Below are 17,130 nucleotides of genomic sequence, written 5' to 3'. Positions count from 1 at the left end.
AAATTTCTTTTTTTCATGTACTACGTGTGTCGAAATACGGCGACGACGAAAAGACGGAGTCTTGGCGCGGCAAAGACGCCGAAGAGACGCTTGAAATTCGTCGCTATTCTGGAGGCTGACCCAAACGACGACGAGTTTAGCGGAGTAAAGTCCGCGGCAGATTAGCCACGCGCTATCGCAACGAGTGCGCGTGGATAAGATTGCGTCGCGCCGCGCCGCGCCGCGCCGCGCCGGTCGACCGGCTTCGAGCTTCAAGGACTCCGCCGCTTGTTCAAGGCGGTTAAGACGTCAAGACGAAATTTCTCGACGTGACTCCCGTTGCTCCAACCCTGGAACGCGCGACCTGTTTCCCACCATGTGTAGCCATTAAGCCGCGACTAATTGTCGACGAGGAAAATGTATTGTCTAAGAAAAGCGATCGTAAATCGTAAGTCGCTTAGTTATTTTTTCGCTTGGAAATGCATGCGGATGATTCCTATATCAGGAGATGTCGCTCTTATCGTACAAAGATTCTACCGGTCTATGTGGATCACTTCTTCGCGAGAAGTTGACAACTTTCGTTACAAGTTGCAAATTCATTCTGTGTGATATTTTTAGTTATTTAAAGTAAATTAAATATAATTTTTGATACACGTGAATTTATTATTTCCACTTCTGATCGAAGATTTATTATTTCAAGAGAATTATTGCTTTTGTCGGAAAAGTTTGTTGGCAAACTTTTCTCGCCGGTTTGTTGGCCGGTATTGCGAATAGGTACGCGAGAGCCACGCCGGCCTTTTTCGGTGACACGCGTCGAAAAACGGCGCGGGGATACGTCATCGGTCGCGAAACGCGCGCAAGAGTCTGCGACGTTTCACCCCTCGAGGGACGACGGGCACGTGTACGAATCGGCGGTCGCAGAAGGGCTTGCTGAACGGGGCGAGGTACACGGGGGGGTTGTTCCGATGCGTCTCGACGGTAACTATCCAATAGCCGACGTCGACCCGCTCATTCACTCCTCCGCCAACCCCCGGGGCACCCCGCGCGATACCTACGAAAGCCGCGTAGGCGATCTCTCCCGCACGTAGGTACGCGCGCGCCCTTGCCTCGCGCGCGCTATGTAACGTACATAACGCGCGTATATATGCCTCCCGACTGGTAGATACCCTACCCTATATACCAAGCGGCGAGGAGAGAGCCTACGCGCCAGTCGGGCCTACATTAGGGGATGAATAAAGGAAGGTCGCCGAAAACGGAGGGTCGGCGCGCTCCCCCGGTTCCCAGTGTCTCTCATTCGTACGCGCGTCCCCCTGATTATCCGTTCATCCCAGAGAGGCACACGCGGAGCATTTTCGGAGGATCTCTGACGAGGATCCTTTCACGTAACGAAATTAAAGTTGCACACGTTGCTGACGTAGAAAACTTCAAGTTTTTCTAGACGTTTAAAGATGTAGTGTTATATATTTACTAGATTTATTTCGTATCGTTTATCGTTATTATGTATGTACTATGTGTGTGTGTATATAAAACTGTGCGTATACAATTCAATTTATTGAAAAAATAAAATAGATTTTATTATTCTTTTCGCGATGACATAATGTCGAATCTAAGACGATCAAGGATCCCCCTGGATAAATCAAACTGAGCGTCGCTGATATTATCTATAAGGGCGCGCGACATCTGCGGTGTCCTGAACGAAGGGTCCTACCCCGAAAACCGGGGAACTAAGTGGGGATCAGGAATGAGAGGGAAAAGAAGCGTACGTATGCGAAAGAGGAAACGAAAAATTCGAGGATGGAAAATTGAGAGACCCTGGCGAGGGTGAACAGAAACGAAAAACAAAAAGGAAGGCGATAGAAGAAGAGAGAGATGGAAATAAAGGAAAAAGGACGTCGCGCTCCTCTCGAAATAAAGCGACGGAAAACGTCACCCTAGAGGTCGTTAATTGGTCCGTGCCAGTTCTAGGAGTCAAAGGTTTCCGTGCATCCCCCGTACTTCGCGATGTCTCAATTTGTTTCGACGACAACGAGAACATTTCGAAGGTAGACCTCATGCGACGAATAAATTTAAACTGCGAAAGATAAAATGACATAGTAAATTCTTGTTTGTAAATTACGACACCATAAAAAATTTCGCGCCCCCCCCCCCCCCCGTATCAACAGTGAAAAATAAACGTTTCTTATCATACCATGATGTATCATGAAAATAGCATTATATAATAGTATTATACTTTGTGTGAATACGAATTTATCGAGGAAAAAGATTAGAAATTCGAAAGGTCAAGTAGTATATAAATTTATATTCAAGATTATATTTTCTAAAATAGTACATTCCGATATAATTATAATTATAATCCCTGATATTTTTAGTAGAAATGAACTGGGCTCATCGAAAGCAATTCGTATTAGGGTAAACTTCCCCTTTGTTCTATCGGGAATTCAAACAGCTTGATGGATGCATCCGTGCGGGCATCCCAGTGCACACTCACGCATGTACACATGTATGCACGCGCGCACGCACGCACGCGCGCACGCACGCACGCGCGCACGCACGCACGCACGCACGCACGCACGCACGCATACACGCATACACGCGGGTGGTTGTATCTTGGCCGTATGGGAAAGCGGAGATGCACGCGGCGGCTGAAAAAGGGGGCCATATGTCGGGCAATGGCGGGCACCCCTTACGCGTGGGAGTGCCGGTGGGGATACGTATATACACGCCACTCTCCCTTTCCGATACATTTTTTGCCTCGCGCCGGATTTTTTTAGCGTGGCGTCTTCCTGCTTACGCGCATATGACGCGGCGGACTCCCCCCGGGCCCGCCAACCTCCCCCGAGAACCCAGCTCTCTGACTCGCCTCGTTCGCCCTTCGGCGTCCGTCACCCGACGTCACGTCGAAGCGCGAAGGTTTTTATTTCAAATATTTTCGATTTCGATGAAGAGAGACTCATCGATGGACCTGTCTATGAATGGAATAGTGCGATCGGTCACGCTAAAGCTGTGAAGCGGAGTATCTCGCGGGGGTATCTACTCGATATATCGAATGATATGCCAAGTATTTTATAGATGTAGAATGCTCTTTCAGTCACGAATTCTTTAATAGATTTCAAGTCACTCTTTCTTTATGTTATAGCAGAGAATAAAAGTTACTTGATTTTTAACTGTATTCATCTTCCACGCGTATTATAGGACGATATGAGATTTTATTTAAAATTATAACGATAATGTTAAATATAATAATAATAATAATTAATCGTGGAATTTCCACCTGTTTTGTCCAATACTGGAACGGATAACAAATGGAAGGAAGGAGGATCTCTCTTCCCAAGTTGTTTTGTACGCGAACGACGGGGTTAAAATAGTACACCTAAGATAAAGCAAAACAAGCAGGGGAGAAAAGAATGAAGAAAAGGGCAAGGAAGGGAGAAACGAAACGAGAGAGGTAATGCGTGTGCGCGCGGAACCTGTTCGCGTCTGACGAGTGGGCGCGCGGGATAAAGTTTACGATGTCCATGGGACACTTGAAAGAGAGATAGAGAAAGAGAAGGAGAGAGAGAGAGAGAGAGAGAGAGAGAGAAAAGGAAAAGGACAAGTGGACGTAGCAGGTGCCGGTTGGTCAACAATGAACACGCGTCTGGTTTACGCATACGCGAACACTTTCTACTTACGAGAGTGATGAATCGACGATGCAACGATCGAAGAATCTGCCGAATTACGGAAATATTCGCGATTGGGTAATGAAGAGGAGAGAGATAAAGAGAGAGAGAGAGAGAGAGAGTATTTGAATATAGTATCGATATTTGACGTTACCAAGGAATAGTATAAAAAATTACGGAAAAATATTCACAATTAAAAATATTTAATTGTGAAATTGCAATAATTCGAGTATATATATATATATATATATATATATATATATATAGACTCCGCTTTGTAAAATTAAATTTAACTACGATCGCACGAAATTTTTTTGAAAACTAAATCTACTTTAGGCTTAATTTTTTTGGATACCTTTTTTTGTGATCTCTTTTTAAGATGTGCGAAATATATTTGATCAATCAAACCTATTATTTCTTCTTTTCTCTCTTTTCTTTAATTTTTTGGTATTCACAGTAATACGTTTGATACGCATTAATCACGCCGTTTTGTCAAATATAAATTAAATGGAGTTCTTTTTTTTGTACTAGTCACGTACAAAAGTAAAAGCTTTAAAAATTTTGAAAAAGATGCGTGCTGGAAAAATTTGTCTCGATGCCTTTTACCTACTTGTGGGGCCTGGGTACGGTTCGGGATACCTGGGCCCAGGTAGGAAATATGGATGGATCGTCGTGCTTGGGTCACGACGCTGTGCTGCCTTGACGAGGGTCGGACGTAAGGGCGCATCGTGTGGTACGTTCCGTGAAGAGCCGACAATAAAACCCAGGGATTCTCATTCGAGCTCTCGTTCGTGAGAATGCAGTAAAAGCGTTACATTCCGATGACTAAGTTATTTGGAAAAAATAAGCTGCTTTTCAAAAGGTTCAGCGATACATTAATTCTGGGTAAGATGGCTTCTAGACGATTTTGCAACAAATACGTGTAACATCGATTTAATTTAATTGTGTTTTCGTTCTCGATATACCTATATTCTAATTATTCTTTATGTAACGAAGAAAGAGAAGGGGGGGGGGAGCGGGAGAAACTTACAGAAATTTCTGATCAATGAAACAATACAATGTTGCTGTTTGTATTTTGGGTAATACATGTTCTGTATGAATAACACGTGGGTGAGATAATGGAAATGATCACCGCGCAATAGTGTATGAACAATGGTACACGAGGCCCTAAGGTTGAGATATGCTATATTGGAGGCTGCGGGACCAGGTCGGATTTGGATTCGGGGTAGTAGACCCTGTATACACTACCCGAAGGGAGAGAGAATGAGGGTTGGAGCCTTTTATGCCGAAGGGTCCCCGTAGAATACGGCCTCGGCCCTTTTTGTTCGAATCGTCGAAGCGGCAGCGGAAAAAGCTCCTTCTGTATCGAATAGGCCTGCCACTCCTGCGAAAACGAATAGAAACTGCGCAGGACGATCGGCTACCTGATTGCTTTGACGACATTTCACACTTTGTCACGTAACTACATTAATTAACTAATTAGATCCCAAAATATTTCAAGGTATATAATTCTTTTATTATCGCAAGAATATAAAATCGTTAAGGTATATAAAATATATTTTATTATAGACAATTTATGTATTGGAAAGGTAATTTAAGAAAAGTTCAGAATCATTTGGAATATTGTTAATTACGTTCGATTTATCTTAATTATTGAGATGTATTTTTTATTTAACTCAAAAGGAAAAAAAAAATATTTAAGTGAAAAAGACGACGAATGAAAATAAGAAAACGAATGAAAAGAGTTTGAGGAAAAAGGGAAACGGATACGGTAGAAAAGAAAGAGACAACGAACCTTTAGAAACTTCAGAGAACAGTAAATCTCTCGGAAATTTCGAAACCTTTAAGAGACAGAAGGACAGCAATTCTTAGAATCAGCAGAAATCCACAGAAACATTTTCACTAGGTTTTTCGAATCGAATTACAGTTCCTGGATTATACTGTACATTTATTTTAGATATAATAATAAAATTTTTAAATAAATAAATGGAAATAGAATAATAAATAAATATATATATATATATATATATATATATATATATATATATAAAATTTTAAACTCTGAACAGTTCGTCTTTGAATTCAGAGATCGTAAAGTTGAGTGATATATTGTGAGAAAGCAAAGAATTAAAGTTATATATATCTGCAACGAGTAATATTTTCCTTAACTAAATGTTTCAAACTTTCAAAACAAGATTTTTGGACATGCGATTCACAAATTCATTGAGTAGTTCGTCATTCTGATTCTTTTCTGAAATTGAAGAATTACTTAAGCCTGGATTCAAATATATTAACATTGAACTGTTCGAGTAGTTTAATCGTATATTGTGTTTGAATGCATTCAAGCCTTACTTTCAAATTCTAAATCTAACAGTATATATAAAAACAGAAATATGTCGCACTTTAAGGATGTCATTTTATCCACTTTTATTTACAATGAAAAAATTATAAATTATTCTAAATTACATTTAAAAGTAATACGAAAAATTTTACGATGTTTTAGAATCTAGATAAAAAATTATTTAAATATAAATATTTTAATAAAAATGTGATTAAAAAAATAATGAAAAAAATCTCAATTATTTAATATAAATACTTTTTTTTTTTAAATATTCAAGATAATTTATGTAATGTTTCAATGTAGAGATTAAACTAGACTTAAAATTAAATTATTTTTATTTTTAAAACAACTAATGTCTGCAACGCAATGAAATTTTACATAAATAATTTTCAATACTAAAAGTACTTATATAACAAAATTGAGACGTTTATCATTACTTCTTAATTACATTTTCAATAGAACATACTTCTATTTATTAATTTAAATAATTTTTTTATCTAGGTTCTAAATCCGTCGGTAAAATATTTTGTATTATTTTTAAATATGCGACTCAGAATAATCTATAAGCTTTTCATAGCTTTATAATTGTAATATAAAAATTATAAAAATAGACATGATATATCCATAAGTTATCGGACCGGCATATCGAAAACCCCTCGAGAGACGGTTGCAAGCGGGTCCCGTAAATGATGAGAGAAGCGTAATGAAAATCCTACGAGGTCTCTCTCTCTCTCTCTCTCTCTCTCTCTCTCTCTCTCTCTCTCTCTCTCTCTCCGATTGTCGGAGCCGTTCGACGACGGAACAAAGCGAGAGAGACTTTACTGTTAGGCGACTCTCGAGATGCGCGCGAATAGTCGTCGTACACCCGGTCGCAGCGAGCGAACGAGCGAACGAGCGAGCGAGCGACCGCGCCTGGCTATTCCTACGATCGGCAAGCCAAGTCATCCAGCTAGCCTAGCTTTAAGTACGCTAGTATCGAAGCAGAGCCTGCTGGGTTGGGTGTTGGTGAAAGGTGTGGCCGCATTAGCTACACGAGAAAAGGAGAATACAATATTCTAGCCGTGGCACGATATTCACCGACGATGACGGCGTTGGGCCGATGAGGAGAACGACGATGAGGAGTGTAATCGTTCTCGTCCTGGTGCTCCCAGCAGCTCCTCATCGTCATCGTCGTCCGATGTGTGATACCAAGGCACGCTGCGATAGAGAGAGAAAGAAAGAGAGAGAGAGAGAGAGAGAGAGAGAGAGAGAGATATGCGGATGCGGAGACACCGGTTGAAAAAAAAAAAATGTACACGCGTACAGGTGGTCGGCAGCGAAACGATCGGAGAGTACCGCTTAATGGGATTCAACGACCTCCGTACGCTCGTTCGCTCGTATCTAGGAGTATCGTCCTATATCGCCGGCTCGCCGATCCCGTCGACACGTCAAGGCACATCTCGCGAGTCTATTTACTCCCCGGATCGATCGTGCCCGCGTCGCCAATATTTGGAACGGACGAATATTAACTGTGAAAATGAGAATTTCCCTATTTGTCGGAAGACAGACAGAGAGAGAGAGAGAGAGAGAGAGAGAGAGAGAGAGAGAGAGAGAGAGAGAGAGAGAGAGAGAGAGAGAGAGAGAGAGAGAGAGAGAGAGAGAGAGGAGTCATCGACGTGGCCGTCGATACAAGGCTCCGATCATGGCTAATCGCACTGTATCCGAAATTATCAATGAACAGATGCGAACAAGTCAGTTTTCATTTACTTTTAAGTGGACTTTAATCGAATCTTTATTCAGCTATTAGTTATCAGAATATCTTTCTGTCGAACAGAAGAAAGGCAACGCATCGCGCGAACGAATATTCGTTAAAAAGAGAGAGAGAGAGAGAGAGAGAGAGAGAGAAAGAAAAAAAGTTTCGAATTCAAAGAGAAAAAGAATCGAGCGGAAGAGTGCGACGCGTGTCTTTCTCTTGCAAATCTCGCGTCGATAGATATCGCATTCGTTCCGAGCGAACGACTCGCCATGTATTATTTTCTCGCTTTTCCCGAGGACGATCCGCAAACGAGAGAGAGAGAGAGTCGCGCGTGTCAGCGGAAGTTCCTGCGGGGTGGTGCCAGGTTTCATAAATTCCTGCGGGAGGAGAGCAATTGAAGATCTCTGCCGGTAGCGGTACCGTCCTTGCCCGATCGCTCCGAGCAACGTTGGCCCTGACGCGCGTTGGTAACTGTTCCCGTATCCTGTCTCGACTATTCCTAGCCGAGAGCGTCCGGTATGCCGCGCAAGCGAGCGTGCGACGCTCGAAATCGCACGCTCAAAATGGCGCGCCTTCGCAATTATCAAAGCGCCGCGCGCTCTCGCATTAAACGCCATTTAATATCCACAAATCCACTATCCCTGCTCTTTATCATATGTCCTTTTACGATGTGCGATCCTTATATAATAATGGAAAAAAAAAAAAAAAATCAGAGAGGGCATCACTCGATGGACTAGATCTTAGAAGTCTAATCTTTTATCATTAAATTTAAATATCTACAAATTCGAAATATTGCACGATATATTGCAAATCATGAAAAATCATGGCAGTTTAAAGCCTTTAGTAAATCGATGATCAAATTTATGAAAATCGATTACCCTCCCCCCCCCCTTCTCCGCTTCCCTTTTGAAAATTTCTTATTGCGAAAAATATTACTCGAAAAATATTACTCTTCGAGAATCGAATCTGGATCATCCGTTTACCGGGCGGGTGCCTTATTCTTCGATCACAGAGGCAAAAAAAAATAAATTAAAACGATGAAAGATAGAATATGTGGTACGCATCGCTCTTTTATCACGGTATCTAAAATATTTATGTCTGCGTATTTACTTTAAAAGAAGACAATAAAGTTACAATTGTGCGAAATCGTCAAGAAAAAAAAAAAGAACAATGCTCGATTCGAGTCTGGCGCCGACGACGGACGGACACACTCGCGGATTCGTGGCTGTCCGTTTCGTTCGTTCGTTCGTTCGTTCGGCACGTACGCGATGTTCGACACCGTCCAAGCATTATCCCGAAGTATCCGCGGCGGCAATCGCACGCCGCGGCTTTGGATTTACGAGTGTCAGCCGCGGCGCGCTGGGGCAGCAAGATACTGGAGGGGGATGCCTGCTGACGGGGCCGGTGGCATCGGGGTCGCGCGGGACGCTACCGCGGTACGAAAATAAAATCCGTCTCGTCGTTGCGCGTAGAGAGAATCCGTTGATCGCCCGCGCGCGCGCGCGCGCGCGCGGCCAAGATTTCGAGCCCCCCCTCTCGAGCCCCGACTCATGATACTTCGGCACAAATATATGTGACTCTCATAGATATAATATCGGCATTCTTACTTAATACTTTCTGGCCCATCCCAGATGAGACCGAAACATCATTCCGCATGTGCATCGCATCAAGCTCAGCGAGTGAAACTCAAGCGCCTACGACTTCGAATAAATTTTCAAATATGACAATCTGATCGACAATGATTAAAAACTGAAACTGAAATGGTCAAAATGTTAATTCGAATTTCATCATAAATATCTGAGATATTTCTGGTCAAACAAAAGATTGCGTAACGAGATATTTATCTGTATTACGCACGACATTCTATTTCTGCTGTATTATGTTGTACCTACGCTTTCTAATACGTTAATATTTAATTCATAACAGTCTGTCCATTCGAAGATAAGCGACAGTTTCTCACACGGAGTTTTTCCTTGTTTTTCGAATTAAAATATAACGCACTTTGACAAACTTGAACAGCCTGTATTTCTCGTGCTTGACAAATTGAGAATTGGACGAATATGTGAATGAGATCCGACAAGTTTCTGTTTCAAGAAATTTGATAATATATCGTTTGTAGCAAACACAGTATAAATATATAACCGCAAATACTATAAATGATCAAACTTGACATGTGTCCTTTTCACGAACACAATAATAACAAGCAAACGGCTGTCGCGATGATAGAAGAGATCCCGCGACAGGTCTCGTCCGTCAAGTTTACGCCCCGAAAGTCTACAAATACATCAACTCGCGTGGAGAGAAGTGCGAGCTAAATAATTTCTGTTTCGCAAAAAGCATGGTCACCGGCCGACAAATTTGTCCGGCATGTTTTACCGGCGCGAAAGTTTCTCGCGGGACGGGAACGTGACAATTCGTCAACGAGATTTATAAATTCGTCCTGACAAACACGCGAGATTTCCGCGTGTAACCAACGGCCGGGAGACTCTGACCAAAATGATTATAAGCCGCGTCGTTCGCCAAGCGTGCGGACAAAAAAAAAAGAAAAAAAAAAGAACAAATCATAGAAATGGATAAAAATCCCGCCACCTCGGCGGATACACATTAAAATTCCTGTGAAAGAAAAAAGTCGAAACGGCGCGGCTCCGCGCCTAGACTTCTTCGGCGCGACGCACAGCCATGCTCAAGGCTATGTCGCAACGATGTGGTAGCGTCATCGATATCGCCGTCCAGCTCAGCGAAGGAAGATACGAACCAACGGCAACAGCGGTAAACGCGATGTGGACTGTGTAGTCGACAACGAGGGCGACGACGACGACGACGACGACGACGATGGCGGCGACGACGACGATGGCGGCGACGGTGGCGATGGCGACGACGATGATGACGACGAGGACTGGCTCCGTCGTTGTTACTGTTATTTTTAACTCGACGCCGACGCGCCGAGTCCGTAGTCTAAAACCACGTCTACTTCCCGCGCTCCTCTCGTCTCCTCATCGTTCTTCCTCGTTCTTCCTCATCGCGGTCCTCCTTCTCCTTCTTCTTCTTCAGCGTCTTCCTCTTTTCCTTCTCCTCCTCTTTCTTCTTCTTCTTCTTAACCGAGACGACGGGAGGGTTCGCCAGGCGCGCATATTTTCGGAGCCTATTTTCAAAGTGACTTTCTATTTCCAAAGTCACAGGACGCCAGTCGGACGTTCGAGGCTTCTCGAAGACGCGAACAGAGCTTAGAAAGCACGAAGATAGGACGAGATAGAGCCTGTTTTTTTTTTCCTAAAAAATGTTGCGTCTCGTATATTTGCTTTCAGGAGAAAAATCTACCTCTCAGAAATAAAATATTTTGCCGCTATAAAGTAGCGAATTAATGCTGCTATTTAGCGATAATTTCAGATTGCAAATTTGAGTGTACAGAAGCAGATATTATTATTTTACACGCTAATTATAATCTGACTATCAATCGATAGACGTCGACGAGGACTTTTGAATATTCGAGATGATGCAATATATAAAATATGTGTGTTGCATATATCGATTACTTTGTTTTGCGATTGTCTTAATTAACCCATCGAACAATCGATGCGATTGATTTCTACGGTAAATAGTAATGGTATCTGTAATCACAGGATTAACATTCGCAATATGGAGCCAAACAAAAATGATTGGCCGCGGTGGATGAAAATTGTGAAGAATAATTTCTTCCAAATTGCATTTACATTACAGGAGGAAGCGGAAATATATCTCGCGGTATATTTGGAAAATTCACTACAGATCGATCTGCCTGATGTACTCTTATTTCCGGTCATTAGCTTTCCATTTGCCGCACACATTCAGGGCTACCGGCATCACGCGTGACACAAAAGACAATACAATAGACATGGTCTTTTATTGGAATGTCCCAAATCTACATCTATATATATATGTACACATTTTTTCTCTCTTTTATTTTTCATAATATTTTTATTCTCTATTAATTATCCATGTTTTTTTGTTAATTATCTTGTGACCTATCTTGTGCTTGAGGGGATTCTGTGCCAGGACGCCTAATAAATAATGATTCATCCTATTACTGCTCACTCTTTTCAATTTTAATCGCACGCGCGTTTATCAATGGAATTTCCGAGCGAAACTCAATAAATAAGAAACTTAGCAAATTTAACGAATGAGAATGAGTTCATTAATTATGAAATTCTCTTACCTTTAGGCCCAAAACATCTTCCCTTTCATTAGTTTTATGCTGAAAACAGAAAGAAGAAAGACTTGTAAGTTACGAGTAGATTTACAAAATGTTATTTATATACAATAGGAAAGTTAAAAATATGGAGATAAACAATGATTCATAGGATCTTTAAATGTGCCGTGTATGCAACGGATGCGTCTACCGCTTTCTCCGCGAATGTGGTCGCCGCTATTACTATTGTTCACGCAAACATTTTTTTCGAAAAACCTCGGAGAAATCCCTGCTAAAAAAAATCGAAGCAATCCAACGCGACGCGAAGTTAATGACGGTCGATAATGTTCGTCAAACGCCTGTAATACCGATAGCCAGGCCACGAGTGGCATACAACAGCAGCAGGATAGAGTTAGCCGAGAAACTCTCGGGTCGTATGTGCCCGTCGCGGGAAAATCCGTTTGAAGAGCCAGTTTTCCCGCCACAGTCGAGTCAGCAACGTCGCGCGGCGTGGCGCGGCGTGGCGCGGTGCGGTGCGGTGCGGTGCGGCGCAGCAGCGAGAAACGTCGGAGAGAAAGAACGAGTCGGTCTGCGAGGCGTCGGTGAGGAGGACGGCGGGGGAGGGAAAGGAACGAGCGGCCAAGGAGAGACGGAGAGAGGCGACAAAGAAGAAGAAAAAGAAAGAAAGAGAGAGATAGAAAGAGAGAGAGAAAGAGAGAACCTCGAAACGTGACAACGCCGCGCTAATGCGTTGTAGACTCGGTTCCGTGCTGATACCCACGCTCCGAGGCCTCGCCTCGCCTCGCCTCGCCTCGCCTCACCTCACCTCACCTCACCTCACCTCACCTCACCTCATCTCACCTCACCTCACCTCACCTCACCTCACCTCACCTCACCGCACCACACCACACTACACCTCACCTCACCTCACCTCACCTCACCTCACCTCACCTCACCACACCACACCACACCTCACCTCACCTCGCTTCGTCTCGCCTCGCCTCGGCTCGCTTCAGCTCGTCTTGCCTCGCCTCGCCTTGCCCCGCCGTACCGCACCGCGCCCGCCGCGCCGCACCTCGCCACGCCACGGCGGGAAGCCGCCGTTGCCTCGACGTAGAACGAAATATTTCTACCGGCAGACTTTCTACTCGGCGAGAACCCGAGGGTTGCCGTGCGACCAGGTTTCAATGACGTAGGCAACCAGGGTGGCGGATTCGCGCGCTTCCTCTTAATCCACCAGGAATGCACCGTAGAGCAACGACGCGTAGATGGTCCATGGTGTAAAATTTTGGTCTATGAAAACGGCTCGAAAAAGAGAAGGAAAAGAAAGGAAAAAAAAAAAAAACAAAAAGAGAGAAGAGATACCGTTAATACTGACGTTCGCTTCCGCGAGTCACGCGGCGCTCGTTTGATATGAGGGAGCAGGGGGCAGGGGGGAGGAAGATTTTGAATCGAAAAGGATGAGAAACGCGTTCCTCTTCTCCCCTTATGTGCGGGAACAATTTTACAATTTCTCCGACGCTTCGAAGTCGAGCTTCGGCTCCAATTACAATCGTAACGCTTTTAGACGAGAAGCAGCGCGCGGTATATAAAATATTAAAGCGTAACTGAACCCTTCGTACATTATATACGGCGTGTAACGTGTAGCAATGGTATATTATGTATACGCGATGGTGTATATGTGTGTGGCGGCGCATCGTTTGGCTTCCGACCAAATATACGCTCGATCGATCGCACCTACCGATCCGTGGCGGAGCTCTCGCCGCGGCGCTCGCGAGAGAGCCGAACGCGGACGGAGCGGATAACACGGGGGGCTTTCGAAAACGCTGCGTTCGATCGTCCGCGCGTTGTTTTATACGTATGGGCTAGTGCCCGCGCGGCCGGCAAGAGAGAGAATCGGAGTTGTGCGGAGAGCGCGCGCGCCGATCGAATTTTGCAGTTCACCGGGACGCGCATGTCCGGCGCGGCGCAACGCGGCGAGCGGCGTTTATATGTAGAAAATATTCGCGGTTGAAATTCGAAAGGTAGCTCTAGCTCGAGCAGCGTTTCTTCGACCGGCGACGTCGGTCGGAGCAACTTTCTAGTTTAGCTGACGTGCATGTAGCGAGAAACACATGCGCCTACGTGTGTACGTGTGTGCACGCACTTACGCTCCCGCAGGAACGTGTGCGTGCATGCGGGCACACATATACACACGTGTGCACATGTATATAATATACACACACACACACACACACATATATATATATATATATATATATATTTATCTCTTTTCTCTCTCTCTTTCTTTATTTTTCTCTTCTTTCTCTTCACTCGCGCGCTCACTTCTATCTCTTTCTCGTGCCATCTTAGTCTCTCTCTCTCTCTCTCTCTCTCTCTCTCTCTCTCTCTCTCTCTCTCTCTCTCTCTCTCTCTCTCTCTCTCTCTCTCTCTCTCTCTCTCTCTCTCTCTCTCTCTCTCTCTCTCTCTCTCTCTCTCCCTCTCTCTCTCTCTCTTCTCTCTCTCTTTGTCGTTCTCTCTGTCTGTCCTTCTCCGACGGTCATGTGGAGGAAAACTGGTTTCAAGAGAATAGAGCAACTGCGCCTTACCAGCAACAGCCACGAGGAACGAAAGCTCTGACACCCTCGCGCATGAGTTTAACATCATATCCATATATGTTGCATACGATATGCGTTTGATGAAATAGGGATATAAATAGGTAAAAATTTTAATGCGTATTAATTTTCACGCATAATTGTTTAAAATGACATAAAATTTTTGATTATGTAAAAATATATTGGATCATCTCGAAATTATCATATCTTCATCTATGAATTTCTCAATCGATTTGATCGAAAGTGATCGTCTATAAAATTTTTACAGAATTAGCATTAATAGTACAGGATAGATTCTACAAAATCAATATCAATATCAAAATAAATTCTTGGTAATATAGCATGTTACTCGACTGAAAATTATTCGACACGTCGATGCTGTAACATTTTATTCAAAAAAAACTTCTGTCGAAAAAGTTAATTATAGTACGTACATAATTAATTCTGAGAACATTCTGCGGATTCTGCAGAGATCTATCGGAAGGTGACTTTTTCATAAAGCGACTTCGAGCTGTTCATCCACTCGGGCGTAGCTCGAGATACCATGCGAGAGAAATGTCGATGATATTCTCCGGTGTGCAGGGTGTTATATAAAATGCGAGTTTTGTAACGCTACAGGAGGAACAAAGTTTTCACAATTACGACACCGAAATGGGTTTAACGTGGACGGTGGATGGACGATGACCCTGTTTCCCCTCTTTCCATCCCTCCGCCGTTTGTTACTACAAGGCGAATAATTCATTGGACTTATCTTTCTCAGAGCGGAATCTTCATGTCTGTGCATTTCGAGATTATCCGCGTCTCGCGCGAGTCGACAGTCCTCGTCAAGGATGATTCGCGCGATTGGGAGCGCGGATCGAATTAAAAAAGCACACGTGAATGATGCCCTCGCATCTTTAACGCAGAGCGCTGCTTTATCGGCGGAGTCTCGTTACAGGTAGCAGGCATCTAATCTTGTAATTTCGCCTGGTCTTTTTTCCACTCCGGGCACTCGTTTCTCTTTATCCTCTGTCTCTATCTCGCTCTCCGCGCTCGTTCCCTCTCTCTATCTCCTACTTACTCGACGACCCACCACGTATATACGTACATATGTACATGTGTACATGCATTCGTATTTATACATATGTATATATTTTATATATATTTTTTATATATAATATATATATATATAAAATACATGCGTGTATTCATATATATACATATATACACAATAACGCGCGGCTCCCTCCGCAATATACGTATCCTCGTCTGACTTCGGGATAGTTTTACCCTCGCGAGTGGGCAACGGGTTGATTGCACTGGCGGCTCCGCATTTGCCGGCTATCTTCCTCCAACATGCGCTTTCTCGCTCTCCATCCCGTTCTCGTTCGCTCCGTTCATCACTCCCCTCTCGATATCATGCTGTCGTTTCTCTCGCTCTTACCCTTCGTCAAGCTATATCGTTCGCTCTTTCCTTCTCTCTCTCTCTCTCTCTCTCTCTGGCTTTCCTGTCCCTCTTTCTTTCTCATTCTCTCCTTCTCCCACCAACTTGTGCGACCAACTCCGCTTCCCTCTCTCTCGCGCGCGCTTCGTCCTTTTTCTCTGTCGGTCGTCCTTTCGGTCTCTCTATTTCTGTCACCGTCTCCCTCTCTACCCCCCCCCCTCTCCTTCTCATTCCCTCGTTCTCTCGCGTTGCCTGACGAGCGAAGGGATGGAGAACGAATAGGGGTTTCCGTGGTAACGCCCCATGCACGAGTAATGCCTTCCCTCCTTGTCCGACTAAGCGCTCAACGTCCTTCTCTCGCTATCGCGCTCCCTCCCGTTCGCCGCTCCGCGGCCGTCGCTCGCTCGCAAGCAGCGAACACAGCGCGCACACCGCGCGTTGTCTCTCCCCCTGCCGCGCGTCCTCCCGCTCGCCCACGCTCCCCACTACTACACGCGCTTCTGCGTACAGGCTGCTCCATACGCTATCGTCGAAAGCTTTTGCCGAGTCGGATGAGCGGGCGAGCTCGAACCGAATTCTCTCTCCTGCGAACCGAAATTACACGATCACGGGACGAAAAGCGTCGGTCCGAAAATTCATCCGAGTCGAATGTAAATCATCTTCCCTCGTGAAAATGAAGTGAAAGACGGGCATCTATCTCGCTTCGTCCCACCTTCGCGATCGCTATCTCGATGATGTATGCTTGAGACTTGCAATAATGCAGAAGATTTGAGGATTATTCGAAGTCGTTGCAAAAATTAATACCAGCGACTAGATGCATATTTATAAGGAAAGGCGTGAACATTTTCTGAATCGAACCATAGAATGCTCCGCGCCCAGTTTCCATCCAGCGTATAGATTTTCTCCGTCTCGTCCGAGGAGGAGTACAGTTAGGAGAAGTTTAGTCTTATGGTTTTTTGAAAAATGCACTTTTTTGAAATTGCCGTAGCGAGGAGATAGGTCGGCGAGAGACTATACGGAGGCGTGGAGAAGCAAGAGGAGGGGATAGACGTGGAAGCGGAGGTGGGACGGGAGGATGGGGAGGTGCGCGGTGGTAAATGCGCAGGTGTATGGGAAAAGTCGCCCGTAGTAGAATCGGGGCAAAACGAATCCCGTTGAAGAGCAGCTATGGAAAATTTGCAAATTCGTGCCGGCGCGATGATGAACGTCTACCTAGCGAAAATAATTTCGTGCA

General features: G+C 44.3%; 1 protein-coding gene across 3 annotated transcripts in view; it reads right to left on the bottom strand.

The window, feature by feature from the left end:
* tara (SERTA domain-containing protein 2 taranis) overlaps positions 1-17,130 on the bottom strand; it is a 103,266-nt gene that overhangs the window by 12,108 nt on the left and 74,028 nt on the right. For 2 of the 3 annotated variants that reach the window (XM_089075276.1, XM_011646178.2), the window contains one exon: positions 11,907-11,945. The exons of the other annotated variant lie outside the window; for it this stretch is intronic. In XM_089075276.1, coding sequence (XP_088931402.1) covers positions 11,907-11,945 — 39 coding nt within the window. The remainder of the gene's footprint in view (positions 1-11,906; positions 11,946-17,130) is intronic. 3 annotated transcript variants of the gene reach the window in all.

The sequence above is a fragment of the Pogonomyrmex barbatus genome, unplaced genomic scaffold (genome assembly GCF_055798465.1).
Source record: "Pogonomyrmex barbatus isolate J1 unplaced genomic scaffold, ASM5579846v1 scaffold18, whole genome shotgun sequence".
Lineage (NCBI taxonomy): Eukaryota > Metazoa > Arthropoda > Insecta > Hymenoptera > Formicidae > Pogonomyrmex > Pogonomyrmex barbatus.
Note: the sequence above shows the minus strand (reverse complement) of the source record. Positions and strands in the feature narration are given on the sequence as shown.